The sequence below is a fragment of the Motacilla alba genome, chromosome 3 (genome assembly GCF_015832195.1).
Source record: "Motacilla alba alba isolate MOTALB_02 chromosome 3, Motacilla_alba_V1.0_pri, whole genome shotgun sequence".
NCBI classification, from domain to species: domain Eukaryota; kingdom Metazoa; phylum Chordata; class Aves; order Passeriformes; family Motacillidae; genus Motacilla; species Motacilla alba.
Window position 1 is genome coordinate 93,885,857 of NC_052018.1, and position 17,060 is coordinate 93,902,916.

Here is a 17,060-nt window from a genome sequence, read left to right on the forward strand (position 1 = left end):
GCAAATTAATAAATAAAGCATTACCTTCACCATTCTTTTCCCTTTCCTCTGGCACAGGAATGCCAGACACAACTGGACGATGTTTTGCTGGTAAAAATTTTGCAGGATAATACACAAACAGAAGTGGTGGCTTTCAGCAATACATCTGGTATAACATGAAATTTCCAGATTATACAGGGCATAACCACAAGGCCTTATCTGAGGTCTAAACCAACACAAAAATTGAAATCCATTTCTAAGGAAAATGGGTTGATACCAGCTCAACGTTAAAAAAGCAGTGGTGGACAGTCTGGAAGAAAAAGTTCACAGTGGGGGAAAAAAAAGCATCTGACAGCAGGATGACAAAAACTACCCTGTGTTCTGCTGGAAAATTTAAGAACTGTCAAGGAATGCTCTTCTGTGGCAGTGTGATTGGTGTCTGGATGATTCATGCTATTTGACAACTTGAAGGCAGAAGATGACTCTAATGCATAGAGAAAAAGGTAAAAAATTGTTAAGGATAGACCACACCCTTGACAGCTGGTGATACCATCCTGCTGAAGAGAAATTGGTATATCAGGTGTATAATGTGTGTGTGTTTAGTAGGACAAAATCAGGAGCCTCTGAGATTCACATGCCAGCTGATTATATATTGCCTGCTAAATAAAATAGTATTTATTGCCAGTTGATTAAAAAAACCCCTACAACCAAAACCTGAACACTTTCAGGAAAACTCGTGATAATGCAACTTTGTTGCATTAAACCGACATACTAAAATATAGTAAGTTTACAATGTTAGGATAAAAATCAGGGAGTAAGAGTATATTTCATTGATCAAGATTAGCAGTCACAAGAGTGGCCACTTGTGCTACCACAGAACATATTTTAATGGTGCCTTGGACTGTGAAAAATGCCACAGAATGGAACAAAATTTAGTGCCTGCAGTGGCCCCTGCCTGACCAGCAGGCGATGTCTATGGCACCAGGCTGGGCACCTAAAAGGATGCTGACAATTCAATGCTTCCTTTGAAAACTCCTGCTTGAAGTAGCATTCTAAGTGATGAAATTTGGGAAGAACCAACATCTTGATATCTGGGGGACTGTGATCTCACATGCCACATGCTGCCACACAAGATCAGACTCAGTTTTCTGTTTGGTTTCTGCATTCCTTTAACACATATATGACCTAAAAGCAGTTGTAAATTTTGTGTTCACTTCTTATTACCATCTTCTCTTGTGAAGGATCCAAAAGATCTCAGCTCACTGGGGCCACGTTTATGGTATCTACATCAGCCAAAGAGAACAGTGACTCTCTCTCTATTGCACTTATTGCACCCAGGAAGTTTTCCCCAAGACCCCACATAATTTCCTCTTCCACCTGACTTTGGAACCTTTAATTTTTCCTTCACTTCATCAGTGTTTACAGGGAGAAATAGCTGCTGAATTGAGCCCCACATGAATGGAGAACTGTCATTCATTGCGCAATTCAGAATATGCCTTTTATCCAGGGAAATTTCTTCAGACTATTTATCTCTAAAGGTATTTTTAAGAAACAATTAAGATCACAAAGGTAGTATATAAAATGTCACAGAATTTTTCTATTGCTTGAAAAATAATTATCAGCTTATTTGCATTGTTAAACGTTAATTAGTTATGAATGGTAATTTTTTCTCAACACTGCAATACTTCAATTTCTCATTACAAAATAGTTTCAGCTCTATTAATTAGTTCTAACAGTAACTCATAGTAATGGATGACACCTTAAGTGAGCTATTAAATGCACTTTACCACTGATTAGGAAGAAGACAACTAAAAACCTGGCTAGGTTTACATAAAGGCAGAATCTGAAACAATACATTGCAGATTGATTGACTTTTGTGAAAGCAACACACTCCCTCTAAGTCAGGCAGGCTCGGCAGAACCAGAGGTTTTGTCACACTTCTGTGAGGTTCACGGGATGGCCACATACCAAATGGCCCAGTATTTAACCACTGTTTCCATTATTTCATGTATGACATTGTTCTTCACAGAGATCTACACCTCTATGCATACACACGTGTTTGTTTGTGTAGACTCACGCAGGCAAATAATTTTCTCAATTACACAGTAAACTCCTTTTTTTTTTTTAATTTTTTTTTTCAATTTTGCTTTGTTTGATTTACCTGGTCCAAACACAGCAAAGGGATGGGGTTCTGGCCAAAAGTATTCAAAGATCCACTACCCTGGATGGTGACAAAAACCGTAACAGAATATTTCTCTTGCCAATACTTCTCTTGCAACCTTTTTGTCATGGGCCAGTATAATTAAGTCATGTAGTGATTTCTTTCTCAAACCACTGCCTAAAAATCTGCATGTATAACCAATCCTGCATTGAAGCGCATGAACCTCTCAGATGGCTGGTGAGATGGCAGCCTGTGCCTGGAACAAAATCCCACAGCAGTGGTTACAAACTCCCCGATCACCACGACCCTTCTGGGAAGCCCAAACCTGTACTTACATTCATTTACCAGGACATTACTGCTAACTCAGAATGCTTTCAGAAACAGAGATGTGCCGACCCTTCCTTAAACCTGCAGTGAAATTTGCCTTGGATGCTGTTCTTCATAGGACATTCCAACAATTCCAAAAGAAGCTAAGGAGTAAGAATGTGTTGTCCAAAACACACTTTATTGAGCTGATGCTCCTTGCTGTGTACTTGGAGCCTCTAGACCTGCCCAGTCAGCAGCTCCCCAGCAGGAAGCCTGGCCATCCCTGCCTCCCCAGCCTCCCCAAACGCATCTTCCTGAGCTGGAAGCATGGAAACTGCTGTAAGGGCAGCCTCCAATGATTGACCCATACTAGAACTACAAAAGCCACAAGGTGATTTCAGGTTTTGCAGTTCTGTGCTCTGTGGTGGGGAGCATTCAAGTTTGGAGAGACACTGGAAGACCTTCTCTACAGGGCCTGAATCCAGACGATTTCAGGGGCCTCAAACTGTCAAGGCTTCCAGGTTCTTTCATCTTCCAGAAGGGAGACTGTACCTGAGCCTATGGAGAAGGACTAGTAACGCAGAACTAGGTAATTTAGTTTCTGACTAACCCATGGAATACACTGTGTCTTGGCTGCAGTTTATTAGAAAATTTCACAGACCACTAGATTTTGCTGAATAAACATTATCTGGCACAAAAATTTTTACTTTTTTTTTGAAGAATATAGATGTAGATCTCATATAAGAATACCCTTATCCTAAGGAGCAGATCTTTTTCCTCTGAAGTCACAGATTTGGCTGATCATAGTGCAAATTCAGGTTTTATTCTATTGAAGGAAAGCCCAAGAGGAAGGCAGCACCTGAGGCACCCTACCCATTGCAAAGTGCCTCTATTGTCCTGGAGTGGTGTCCATTCACAGCCCTGCATGTTTGAGAGGGAACCCAGCTGCGGGAGGAACACTTCTAATGTTAGCAGTAACAGTGAAACAGGTATCAAATTCTGAGACTCCAGGTTGCAGGTCTTACTCCTGACACCATTACACTGTGAACCTTTACTAAGGAAGACCCAATGCTTACTGGGAAAACTGCAGGTAGGTACACTGTTGAGGTTGAAAAGTGATCTCTATTCCAACACTTTTGCCAGTGCTATCATTCCTGTCCATATCTGTGTTCTATAAAATTCCTGGTCAAGAGCTACTGTTTAGCAGCTGACCTATCTTCACGGGCAATGGATAGAAATTGCCTAAATTCAGTTAGTAAGAAATGTAATTCACATGCTCACTGACAACAGAAGATGAAAAATATATCAGCTTACACACCACAGTAAGTATAAAGGCAACTAGGTAATTGTGTTACTTATTATTTACATCACATTATGAAAACCCTTAAAATCATTACTAGTTCACTCTCAAAATCTCCTATTACAGTAATAAGGCATATAAAAAAGAAATCTGTAAACTGTTCTTCCAGACAGTGGAACTGTTTGAGTTTAATCCAAATTAACATACTGAGTATCACGGGCATTTTCATTAAACATTTTTTTGCATCTTGTATTTACATATGTATGGTTCATGTTGCAGATCATACTTGATACTAGGGGAAAAGTGAGCCAGTGCCACATTTACTGAGAATCTGGCATCTAGAAAATTTTAGATAAACATTACACTTTCTTCACAATAGGTAGAACATCTGGATAACCTGGAACTTTTGGGGAAAAAAAAAAAAAAGCAACATGTGGAATTCAAACTTAGTTCTGAGGACTTGAAACAAAAGGCACGAAATTGAAAATCTGCATACTTGCAAATGCAATCAGAAAAATTCTTGTACTCCACTACAATATTCTGTAAGAAAACAATCAAGTTTGAGCAAGAGAGAAAGAATTTGTGAATAGCAGTAGAAGTCTTCAAAGACATAAAAAAAAAGCAGAAACATTTTATGGGAGGAAAAACTAGAACCCATTTGTGCTGATTCTTCAAAGAATCTCCTTGAACTACTCAAATCTACCTTGTAGGATAGTGAGTTAAAACAACATTATAGGCAACTTCCAAGTAAGAGGATTAAAAAAATCACACCTCATTAAAAAAAGAAAACAAAACTCATGGGAATGGACATGCAGCGAGCAATCTGAGGTCCAGCACAAACAATAAAGCAGCTTGAGAAGATGGAGAAAGATTGAGTGTGGACAGGTGTAGAATAAGCTGACTTGCAGAGAAAGTTTGTAGGATTCAAAGTAGCAGATGCATGAGAAGTTTACCTCACCTCAGGCATTGAAACCTCCAGCATTCTTCAGTCGTGGGTCAAAATGTTGAGCCTGTTTTGCCAAACACTAACACCTTGTTTGTAAATTAAAGAAAATATTACTAGGAACATTAACGTTTTCTTTCTCTGTGTATCTGATGCATGACTTCCTTTACTCATCTGCCCCCAAATTTAAGAAATTTCAAACTTCTCACTGTATCACAGCTTCAGAAGTGATTTTTGTTCCCTTCCATTATCTGCAACTCTTACTTTCCTGCTACACTCTTTTTGAATTGACAAAAAAGACCCCATCACACCTACAAAATCATCTCCTGAATACTAAACTGACAACCCTATATGACTGGCTTGCTGTGCCTGATTTTGAACTCTGCAAAATTAAGCTATTCCAGGCTGACATGGCAGCCCGACTCCCCACAATGCTGGAATGTATTGCTGTGGACACTGCAAGGATAGACAGACTGACATTACCCACCAGCTAACCTGTACATTACCACAGCCAAAGAGCAGCTCTAGAAGAGCTCAGTGCTGAAGATGGGCCAGCACAATCCTGCAAACAGGCAGCTGGGACCTGAGGGAACTCTGATGCCATGGAAAATTTAGGACCTGTATCTTTTACAAGGAAGAAAGTCACAGCCACAGTCTGCAAATTCTCCCATGCTGCTTATTTTTAGACAGTACTTCACATTTGGAAGCCAATGGCAGATACATGCACAAAGTATTACAAATCTTTCACTGACTTGGGGACAGGAAGGAGAGGGACCAACACAACAGCCTTGTCAAGGACAAAGAAATCCCAAGTTCTCAGTGTAAAAATCTCTTAAAACTGATGAAGGCAGCAGGTGGCCCTTCAGGAAACTGGCTTAGGAAGGGGCTGGAAAAGCAACTTCTGTAGAGTAGCAGAAATGATAGAAAATCTTGAGTGGCATCACCTGCCACATACAAGAGATTATGCTTCAAGAGAGGAAACACTGAGTATTATCACTTAAAAACACACACAGGGCTGCAGTTTTTCAGAAAAACAGACAAGTATTAAGAAGGAAAGACAACATTATGGACAAGGCACAACTGAAATGAGCATATCTATGATGAAATATTCTGAATGACATTTTAATAAGCTCATATATTTACAACAACACATACATACCTCAGAGGCTAATGACTTATATTCACAGCTTCAGAAGTCAAAGTCCCCAATACTTAAATTCATCATAGCAATGACATCAACAGGCCAAAATAACAACCTTCTATAGATGGAATACCTCATATTAATTTAAACCACTTTTCATAGCTGTTATAAACCAGGTCTCATTGGTGAGGGAGATCAAGCTTACATAATCTATTACTTAATGACTGAATATTCAAATACAAGCAACATGGTCAAAATAGCAGCAATAGCTGTTTTGTTGTAGGACAGAAGAGAATCATGAGAAGCCCAAACAACTTAATGTGCTCAGTTGCAAGTAAATGTGTGCTAACCCTTTTGCAGCTACTCCACTGGTCCTGAAAACTCTGCTAGGGATGGAAGTCTAATTAGAAAGTTTCTTGATTAAGAGGGGAGGGATTCCCATTTCTGATATGCCTTTACTGAAAGTGCTCTGGGAGCAGGGGACAGGGAAAATAAAAGAAGGGTTGTGAGAGTTTTCCTTGGACGAACAATTCTGGAGAACTGTTTGAAGAGAAAGCACAAGGCCCTGTCACGGTTATCAAAGTATACACATACCTAAGGAGTGAAGGGAACTTGTACTTAGAAGTCTTAGAAGAATATGATAACAAAAGTACTGCAAACATCTTAAACGAGGCATTTCCTGATATTGTGGTGTAACCTCTTCAGCAGGATAATAATAACCTAGGAAAGAAGTAGTAGTAAAAAGGTACATAAAAGGCAGTGTAATAGCTTAACATAGTATGCATTTACTTGGTACATGATATTAGCCACTTTAATTATATTTCCAGAAACAGCATGTTTTTGTACTCACCCGTGCAATAACAACACTACTGAAAAGGGTAGTTTAGACAAAAGAACATACAAAGCCCATGAAGAATCGAGTATATTTATTTTATTCCATCTTGCATTTGTGTTGTTAAAGCAAAGCGTTCTATACATATTATTTAGCTACTTACTGCTGTTCTACACCCATTATTGACCTAACTGCAGAAAGACAAATGCAGGGACAAACTTGTTAAAACAAGCATATTGATAATGCTTCTCTGACTTTGACAAATATTCATTTAGAAATAAGATACTGCTCATGGGTTTCTTTTATTAACAGTTAATGGCTCAATTCACAGAACTTTGAGACACCATGGAACATGTAGCAAAATGTAGTGCTGATAATAGGCAATGTCTCTTCTCTTCACTACACATTCTTCAGAGGAAGAATATTATGGTAACAGCTGAGCTAATGATTCAAATACTTAAATGGAAAGAATCTGGCAAGTGATGGATGACAACTTTTAGATACAAGATGACCTCATATTTATTTATGTAGGCAAAAAACTTCAGTGTCACAGGCATAAAGAATTATTATTTGAAAAAACGGTATATGCATTTTAAAATAATGTGTTCCAGCTTTATAGCAGGTGCCATAGTATGATTACAGGTCAGATATAGGAAAGATCTCAAGAAAACGAACAGTAAATCCAAGTATTTTGACCTGTTTCAAAGCCAGGTAACATTGCAATGGCTTTAAAAAAAAACAAACCCGCAATTAATTTTTGTTTTGTTTCTTAACACTAGCTTTAACTGTATGAAATCACACTGCAGGAGTATCTTTAAAACCACTCCTGTGACATGTGGAAAAATGAAATCACACTGTGAGCCAGAATGGGAATTTTCCTGCACAACAAATATCTGAAAACACTACATTAAAACATTTTAATAAATCACTTTGTTCTACAGCTTCTAACAGATAAAGTGTACTGTCAGCTGTGCCTGGGGAAAACAAAGTGTATCTATCACTATATCAAAACCAGTTTAATCTTAATGTCTAATAGATGCTCACTAAAAGGCTGATTTAGAACAAAAAATTTTAAGATTTTCAATCTGATTACATAGTTCTTCCACTGTGACAGGCTACTAGGCTGTCTGCTTCACTGCACCTGTAGGAATGCATGAAAAAAGAGTTGAATGAACTAAAGATGTTTTTCCTCAACATTTATGCATTATTTCCCTCTTATCTTATAAAAACAGGAAACAGTTTCAAGTACTTTGGGGCTCTACACTTATTCCTTGAGAAACTACTGTTATGGTAAATGGCACAGAAATACTTCAAAGAAGTGTTATAGGTGCCATACTTCCAGTCCAAGACATGCAGGTGCTGGAACTAAAGCAAAACAGTGGAATTTTAACAGACTGAGTATTCTTTCACAGTTTTGCAGATAGAGCTACAACAAACCGAGCTTAAAAGATGCACTTTTGCAATTCACATGTTTTAATTATTTTAAGGGATTTCTGATTGCAATGTGCAAAACAAAGAGGCTGTCAGAGTTCACTTGCTCTCAGGAGCACATGGCACTGACAGAACAGGTGCAGGGCACAGAAATGCATTATTTGGAATAACACACAAGTGGGCACCTCTGCCAGCAGCAGAATTCCAGGCTCTTGGCCCTTTGTAACTATGTGGCCTTGAAATTCTTTGGATATGGAATGTATTTAACCAAGTTCAGTTGTGCAAGAGACATCTGAAGTGGCAAACTCACATTATGCTATGCCCCAAAACCTTACAATAAAAAGTATCTTTTGCTATATAAATCCCAATTCTGTTTAAAATTTCTTATAATTTTAAAAAGTAAAACCACACAATCATACAAAGTATTTAAACAGCAATAAATAGTCTTCCTGAAACTCAAAGAACATGTGCATTCAACTATTACACAAACAACATCAGGTACTAATCTGTAATCTCTACACTATGGTGGTATGCTGGAACAACATCCCCAAACTGACAGTAATCACACTAGAAAATATGAACATTTCTTTCAAGCAAATTTAATGCTATAATGCTGCTGGTTTTCCTCTTCCTGCTACTATTTTCCTGTAAAAATGGGTGAATCTGAGAGAAAAAGGAAAGTAATAAAAACACGTCTTAAAATTAATCACTATATTTCACAGCTGCATGAACAAAGCTGTGCTCTTTTTATCCTAAATAAATATCTTTGCAAGCATCTGGAACTAAATATTTTTCTCTGCAGCCTGGGAGCTGCGGAAGGGAGATACTCCTCTTGAAGAAAAAAAAGACTGGAGAATCAAATCCTGTTGCCTCTGCAATGAGGGTAAATATTGCCAGCTACTAGAGGCAAGGGTGGTGAGAGGGGAGATTTTCTCCTTAGTCCCTCTGAAAAACAGTTTCCTTCAGCCCTATCATTTAATTTTAAAGTGGAATTTGTTTTATCCTGCAGACTAATAAGTACCCTAGGAGCTTGATTGGTTGGTGCTTAATGAAATTGCTTCTGCTGACATTAGATACATTAGGATACTGATTAAAACACTTAATGATCTCTCTTGATTTTAAATTGCTAGCTTAGATTTGTGAGATGCCATCAAAGTATCTTTTTCCTTTCTCTCCTCCATCCTAATCCTGCTTCTCCTTCCCTTTTTCTGTTCATGATCCTTAAAGGTTGTGGCTCATTGGCAACAGCTCGGTCACAAACCAAACGTTAACACCATGTTGAACACTGCATTGTTTAAAATGTGCCAAACCCCAGAATAAACACTGAAACACAGTCATCTCTGAAATACAATTTCCTGTCTCAAAGCTCAAACTATTCTTAAATGTGGCAACACTGAGGAATATTAATATGAAGGGAAAGCCAAAGTTAGAGTAAACTTTAACTCTGTAAAATATTTGCTGAGGAAAAATAATTTTGTAAACGTAAAAACAAGTATAAAAGCATTACTTTTCAGCTTGAATGTGGAAGACAGCAATAAATTGCCAGAAAATGGTGTTGGAATGGGATTCCTATGACAACAAAGCTGCTTTTCATGTTCTTAGACAAAACTGCATACCATATCACCTTCCAGTGGGAAACATGTATGTATTATGGCCATAATGACAACTTATATCTAAATATCGTTAAACGCTATAAATACCAGGTTTGGAAACTTTGCCTGGAAAGGGGGAAGCCACAATAACTGTAAAAAGTTCCATTTTCCTCAACAAATCTTATCAGGGCTCTTGAGATGAAATTATACCTACAAAACAAAATTTACTTATATACTAAAACCTGCTGTGTCAGAAGCCTTTATCAAAAAAGGTGAGTATACTGAATTTTATGCTTAATACAAACATTAAGACCACAGAAAATAAAAAAGTAGAAGTTTTTGTACATTTTAGCACCATTATGAAGTTAGACTCGAATGCCGGTTGTGTCACTGTGGCTGTACCTTGCAGCTGGTGGAGCTTGTGTGAAGCTTGTTGACTTCAGCCAACTTTAAAAGAAGAAAAACTGGTTTGCCGATCACAACAAATAATATGTTTGCCATTTTTTCCTTTTTCTTTTTCTCTTTTTAAATTAATTTTGAGCTTTATTTTTATCTCTGTCAGCTAAATCCAAGTCCAAGTCCTTTGGGTCTCTGGATGGCTCGTATGGGCTCTGCTATCCCTTTGCCGTCTGGTCCGAGACCCGTGCCTGGGGTCCAGCCCATACTCTGAAGCATTCTGTTTCCAATGTTGTTTTCTGGGATTGGTTGGGTGTTTTCACCTACAAACCCTGAGATTAAAGAAATACACAGCATTAATCAGCACTGCCTGCCATGTGGAGAAGAGCAGGATTATCTCTCATAAAGCTTTAAACTGTCTTATTCTCCTAATTCATCTAACAGGTTTCTAGAACAGGCTGTCTTTGCACATGTTGACCTCTTGACTGCATATGATTCTAAATAACACAGTCTAATGCTTTTGTTTTTAATGCTTTTGAAGATTCATTCTGGTTTTATATATGACAAATAGTATCATATTATATTCCAATATGGTGGATTTCACATCAGCCTCAAAGAATATAAATCACCTGCAGATTGTCAAGATCACATTAATTTCTAGTCCTATGCAGTTACTAAGAAGAGACACATCATAGTAACACGACCATCACTCTGTTCTTAGCAATATTTATCATTGACCTTCCTCAAGAAAACCCAATAAAAACGTTCTGAATAAATAATTATAGCTCTTACAGAAACAGTACAGATAGGTGGTCAACCACTCTGAAATTCAGCTATACCTTTACTTACCGAGTAAGTATGTTCACAATGTTCTTTTATTGAACATTGTGAAATTTGATATGTCCAAGGTTACTTTTGGTGTTTTCAATTTTACTAAGTGTTGTTTACACTCTCTTCTCCTTAGCATTGAGATCTTTGAGAAATGCTGCATACATACCACAGAAAAGAGCACCAACATTGCAAGTATTAGTATATATTTGTTACAATAACAGATTAATTTTTAATAAGAAAGTGTTTTTTTTTTTCCTATGAATACGTCATTAAAAAAATAGTGAAGTCAAAATAATAAAGCTGTTTTTTCCCCTTCATCAACCAGATTCCCCAAGCCAGAGTTTAGAGACAATGCATGGATAAGCCTTCTAAATATAAGTATCTTGCACAAGGGATATTTATTTCAAGAATCTGTGTTAAAATTTATCAACTTCCAGCATGCAAACAATTTTAAAAAGGGCTGAAGGTTTTGAACACAAGCAGTTGCATGTAGACAGCTGGATATTGTTTTCAGCATTATTCAACATCCCCCTGCCCAACAACAACAACAACAACAAAAACCCCTCAATGTGCCCAGCTTCAAAACTGTTTGATTTTCTACCTACTTATTCTGCCTGCTACTTTTTCAAAAATACTGTAGTAGAAGCCTCTGATTTTGAGTTCTTGGAGACTATAAAATCTTTAGCCAAGAATTTACCATTGACAAGCAGCTGTCTTATCATTATATTAACTTACTAAATAAGAACACAAAAAAGTTGAATGTGAGCTTCTAAAAAGCCTAATTTATCACACACACACACACAAAAAAGCAAGGTTTCACAGTGGAAACTGCATACACAGACAGAAATTCCAAATGAGAGGTGCTCATTAAAAACTTCATGATGATTGTGATGATGAATTTATAGTACTCCAGCATTATCCACTACAGATTTGTTCATATTCAGTAAAACACAGGCTACATAAAAGGCAGAGTGCTTTCTAGTATCTCAGTTCCTGAGTCAAAGAAAAAAAGGAGTGCATTGAGGGAAGGCATCCTTTAATACTGGTTTGAAGTTATGCTTAATGCGAGGCTTAAAATAAAGGCTTTTAAGTCAGCAGTCTCCAGTCCCTGAGAGGGTTCTTCTTGAACTGACCAGCACAAAATTCAATGTCCAAGACTTCCTTTCTTTTCAGACCCCCACAGGCAGAGGCAATTTTCATACAAATGAGTCTCTGGCACTACCTGGCACATACAACACAGGCTTTGTAACCTTCCCATTTATACTTTTTAGCTCAAAAAAAAAAAAAAAAAAAAAAAAAAAAAAAAAAAAAAAAAAAAAAAAAAGGGAAAGAAGAAGGGGTACTGCTCAAGAAAAATTCTGTTAAGCCTCATAGGTAAAACCTTGGAACTGTGTTTTGGTCCACTTTTTGTAAAAAGTGATGGCAAAAAAATGAAGAATCATTCCAGTAAATGTTTGTGGAACAATTAAGGGGAAAACTTCAAGGGGAAGAGAGATCCAACAGACCTGCCAAGCAGGAAAGAGCAAGCACAAGGGTGTCTTTTATGACACCTAAAAACTGGAAACATGAAACCATTAATAATGCTGCCCAGGCAGAGGCAGCAATGCTGCTGGAACAGTATGCAAGGCATAGCCTGAGACAACATAAACAGCTTTTTTGTTTTAGTCTATTGAGGGTAAAAACCCACAGAGCTCTTCCTGTTACAGATGTACCTTTCTACATGAATTTCAATTCCTGAGACAGCCAGAGGAACCTCACAAAGAAGATATATGAAAGAACATTCTGTACCTTGACATGTTATTTAGTAAACTGGTGCTTCTATTTTTGATACCTTTTGAAGCAATTAAATGCTGTTTTTCCATGACAAGATAATTTGAATTGTTTTTAAAGACATATAAAAACTGCTAGATTGTGTACACAATACCTATTTTTCCCTCCAATGTACATACTTTTATATCTGCTATTAAAACACAAGCTCTCCTAAGAGTCCTGTTTTACTCTTAAAAAAAAAAAAGGAAAAAAAAGAAAAAGAAAGAAAAGAGAAGCCACCATAAACTTGGTTTCACAACCTACTTTTGGGCAAACAATCAAACATACACTGTCCAAAGGATAACGTGTTTGAAGGCTTTGTATTGCAGCAAGAATAAAGCAAAACCAAAACCACATCCATCTTGCCTATATTACTAATTGACTAATTACTCATTCTCATAAATGAGTAGAATACAGATTACTTTTATTTGAAATGTAAAAAATATTTAATATACCCATGTCATTCCATTGCTGTATAGTTAGTTTTTATATGAATACTATCTATGTCTGCCTTTAACATTCCTGCAATTTTTCACCCATCACTAGAAAAATTTATCTGTAATGCAACATATTTTACTTGAATCCAAAGAATGTGGATAGTGGTATTGCCCTCTTCCTCCATTTCATGTGCAATCAGCAGGTTGGAAAAAATCCCAACATTTGCATTGCTGATAGACTGCATGATGGGAGAGAGCTCTTAAAAATCATGCTACACTGTGTGCTATTCCCCTGACCCCCATTCCTGTGCTTTGGGCTTTTATTTTCTAATTAAAAGCAGCAATTGTCCTTGTAATATTCATCTTCAAGTTCAGTTTTTAATTCATGCCTATGGCACTTCTTGGACTAGCCAGTAGGGCCTGTTAGAGAGAATGGTCCAAGCACATGGCCTTGAAAAGGGCTGTGCTACCTCTGGGACGTGTTCAGTCTTGATCCACCCAGGAGCAAGAGCAAAAACAACCCATTGTGCTGTCCCACAAAAAAATAACTATGCAGAATCAGATTAAAAAAAAAAAAATTGGGGATACATTTTTCTAATTTTAATGCTGTATGAAGTTTCCAGGAGTTACAAGGAGTCTCTGCACTAATAATTTGTAGCAATCTTCTGTGCAGTACACCTTTTTTTCCACAGACAGAAAATGTTTTTAGCAACCCTAACAATGATTCCTGATCTACCAGATGAGTAGTCTGCATGTAAAAGTGGCTGCCGTTATATGAGGGAGGAGAAAACATTAAGGTATGTAACTTGTTTGGAAAGACAGCTCTGTAAAGTATCCTCAGCTTATGTTCCTTCTCTCTGCAGTACTGCCAGCTGAAAGAATGAAGGACAATTCTCAAATCTTTGTGTATATGAATAGATACACTTCAAGGTCTACATTTTTTATGCATATGACCTTACATACATGGAATATGAAATCAGTGAGAAGTAAGTGACAAAATTGGGAAGTGGAAAGCAAAAAACTCATCACATTTGTTTAATTTTGGTATGATACTTATGATGGCATTAAAGGCAGGCTTCAGTGAAAAATAAAAGTATGTAATTTTTTCTTAACAGCTGTTGAGACAGGTATGTCCTGGTTAAACAGTACACTAGCATTCAGTGCCATACCCTTGATTTTACAGTGATTGCCATGAATTAATTTAATTCCATCTGTAAGCTAAAATCAGATCAGAGGTCTAATGCTGCTGCAGGCTTCACATCTGTTTAATCATTTTTGGATACAGCAGCTTGCAAAAGTTCAGCTTTTAAATTTGCTTCATATTTAAGAAACAATGTTACACCAGTGTACAACACTGTCAGCAGGAAACAAATGAGCCTATGAACAGTTTTGATCTGACAGACCTATTTTATTTGCAAAATGCTTCTACAAATTCAAAGCTCAACACTGGAGTTATTGTTTATTAAAGAATAATAAAGGAGCTATGACCTCATAAACTACTATTGTCACAATATTTATTTGTATGGTCCAATTGCTGGATAAGACTAACATCAAGCATGTTTGGCTTATACTGGGCTGAATAAAACCAGAATACAGCTAGGATCAAGCTCTCAGATAACCCTTATTTAAGAAAATGTGTGGGTTTTTTATTGTGTTTCTTTTTTTTTCCTCTCAACCCCCCTCCCCCAAGCTGTAAGAAACAAATGAAGGCATAGTGAAGTAATTTCATCTGTGGCCACCACACTATTTCTGATGTTAAGAAAATGGGGTTTTAAACAGTTTTGAGAAAATGACACTGTACATAAATATAGTCTTGCCCTTTCATCTTTCTTTTGTGTGATTAAGACTTGTGAGCAGAACAGCAATGCCTTCACAGAGCACACCACAACTATTATTTCCTCTTCTATCGCTCCCAGCAGCCTTAAATCCTTTAAATCCTTTCCTAGAAGGATCTCTCTTTGCTTGGGTAATTTTTGCAATACATGGCCTGCTAACCCTTACCCCCTACCCTGGATCTCACTTATGTCTATCACAGCAGAGTCAGTCTTTCTACCTCAAATCTTCCAAGGAGCATTGTGGATGGTAATTCACTTGCGTAATTGGCTCAAGAGATGAAAATCTTGTATCTGCCTCTCTTAGCCACTAATCTATCCAGCTGACTGCAAGCCTAATTGGCAGCTTGTTTAGTAATTTGGCTCCTAAAGTGTTGTATTGATGTTGGATAAACAGCCAATGGAAGCAGAAATGATACATGCTGATTCTCTTTAAAAGCTGGTGCACTTTCCCCCTCATTTTCTGAAAGCATTTAATATTTCATCTATTCTTTTTCTTTTCTGACTCCTCACCAGACAGATGAGCTCAGAACAGTAGGGACAGATCCTGATACACAAGGAAACCAATCAGAAGAATACACTGCTGTATAGTCTGTCTTTTTATGCCAGCTCTCTCTAACTAGCAAAACGGGAATCAGACTGCCTAGATGTTTATGTTCTTAAAATTGTTTTGGGTAATTGCACAAACACAGCTTCAGAAGCACAGCTACCAGCTGCATGGTGATTTTAAAACTCAGTACCTGCAGTGATTTTCAAAATTCAGTACATATGGCTGTGTATCTACTAAAAAAACCACAAAACACCAAACCAAAACTAAAACAACTCAGCTATGAGAATGCTATGAAAATTATTTAGCTAATATTTGAGACTGCTTTATTTCACCAGACTTTAAAACATCCCTCACACTGAGCTATCTGAGATTGTCTAAAGAATTAAGAATTATTATGTTCAGGTAAGTCTGCTTGCATTGAATTTTATTCTAACACAGAGATCAGAACAGCAGAGAGGACATAGCTATGACTTTGGTAGGTGCTGGATGCCTCTGTATTTATCCCGTATCCACCGCAGAGTTTTTTTTTGATTTCTGCACTGTCATACTTTCATTCCTACTACTCCATCTCAAGGGGTATTAAATGTGGCCTGGGTAAACACACCCTATCTTGAAGCATAGACTCTAGATTTAAATCTATTTTCAACTGTCCTGAATATATAAACATAAATTCACACACCAATGAAGATTGTGACACTGAATTTTAGGTACAACTGGTTGTCCAGAAACACAGATCACTTGGAATCGGATTTGCAGGTGCTCTTCTCCTTCCATTCTTTACTGGATTACACTGTATGAGGAGTAAAACTTCATGCCCATTCAGTCTTTGCTGCTATAAAATTGGTTGGAAGAACTGGTATTTTTGTTTCTTTTATCCCTCTGTAAGGGGAATCTCTTGAATACCCAAGACTGTCTTTTCACTTCAGTCCAAAGAAGGTCTTTGTTTAATGCTTCGTCTTTGATGACAGAAACACTGTCACTGCATGGCACTTTGGAAGAAGCATTCTCTCTGGGGGATGTTGCAAAGTTCTGTTTAGCGCACCCCCCCCCCCCCCCCAAATTCAGCAAAATGAATCCCATCTGATAAGCATTCCTTCACTTTTACAGAAAGACTTGGAGCCTTACAATGAAACCCAGTGGAAATCCAAAGCAAAAATTGTCTTCGTGAAATCCAGAGTATGTACAACAGATTTTATTAGGAACTCTTCCACCAATTGCAAGGCTTTTACAAAAAGACAGAAATCTTGCCTGCATTGGAAACCTGATCAATGAATTTTATTTCTTCATATGGTAAACAGGTATTTTTATTCTTCCGTAGTGATAAAACTTTCTGCATAAAGCTATCAGGTTTATGCACAGACCTCCTTCCTTATTCAAAAAGTGAATCATATGCTGAAAAACATTTAAGAAAAGTGGTTTTCACATAATCTCTACCAGGGACTGTTTGCAGCAGTGCTCCCTATTCCCTCAGGAGAAAGAAAAACTAGTCACCAGCAACTGAGAGGTTGCTGTGGAGAGCT

The 17,060-nt window shown here is 37.5% G+C and overlaps 1 protein-coding gene across 1 annotated transcript in view; it reads right to left on the reverse strand.

The window, feature by feature from the left end:
* Positions 1 to 1,605: 1,605 nt before the first annotated feature.
* Positions 1,606 to 17,060, reverse strand: part of GPATCH2 (G-patch domain containing 2) — a 127,446-nt gene continuing 111,991 nt past the window's right edge. The window contains exon 10 of the mRNA XM_038130426.1: positions 1,606 to 10,413. Within this exon, the coding sequence (XP_037986354.1) occupies positions 10,244 to 10,413 (170 nt within the window). The 3' untranslated portion in view covers positions 1,606 to 10,243. The remainder of the gene's footprint in view (positions 10,414 to 17,060) is intronic.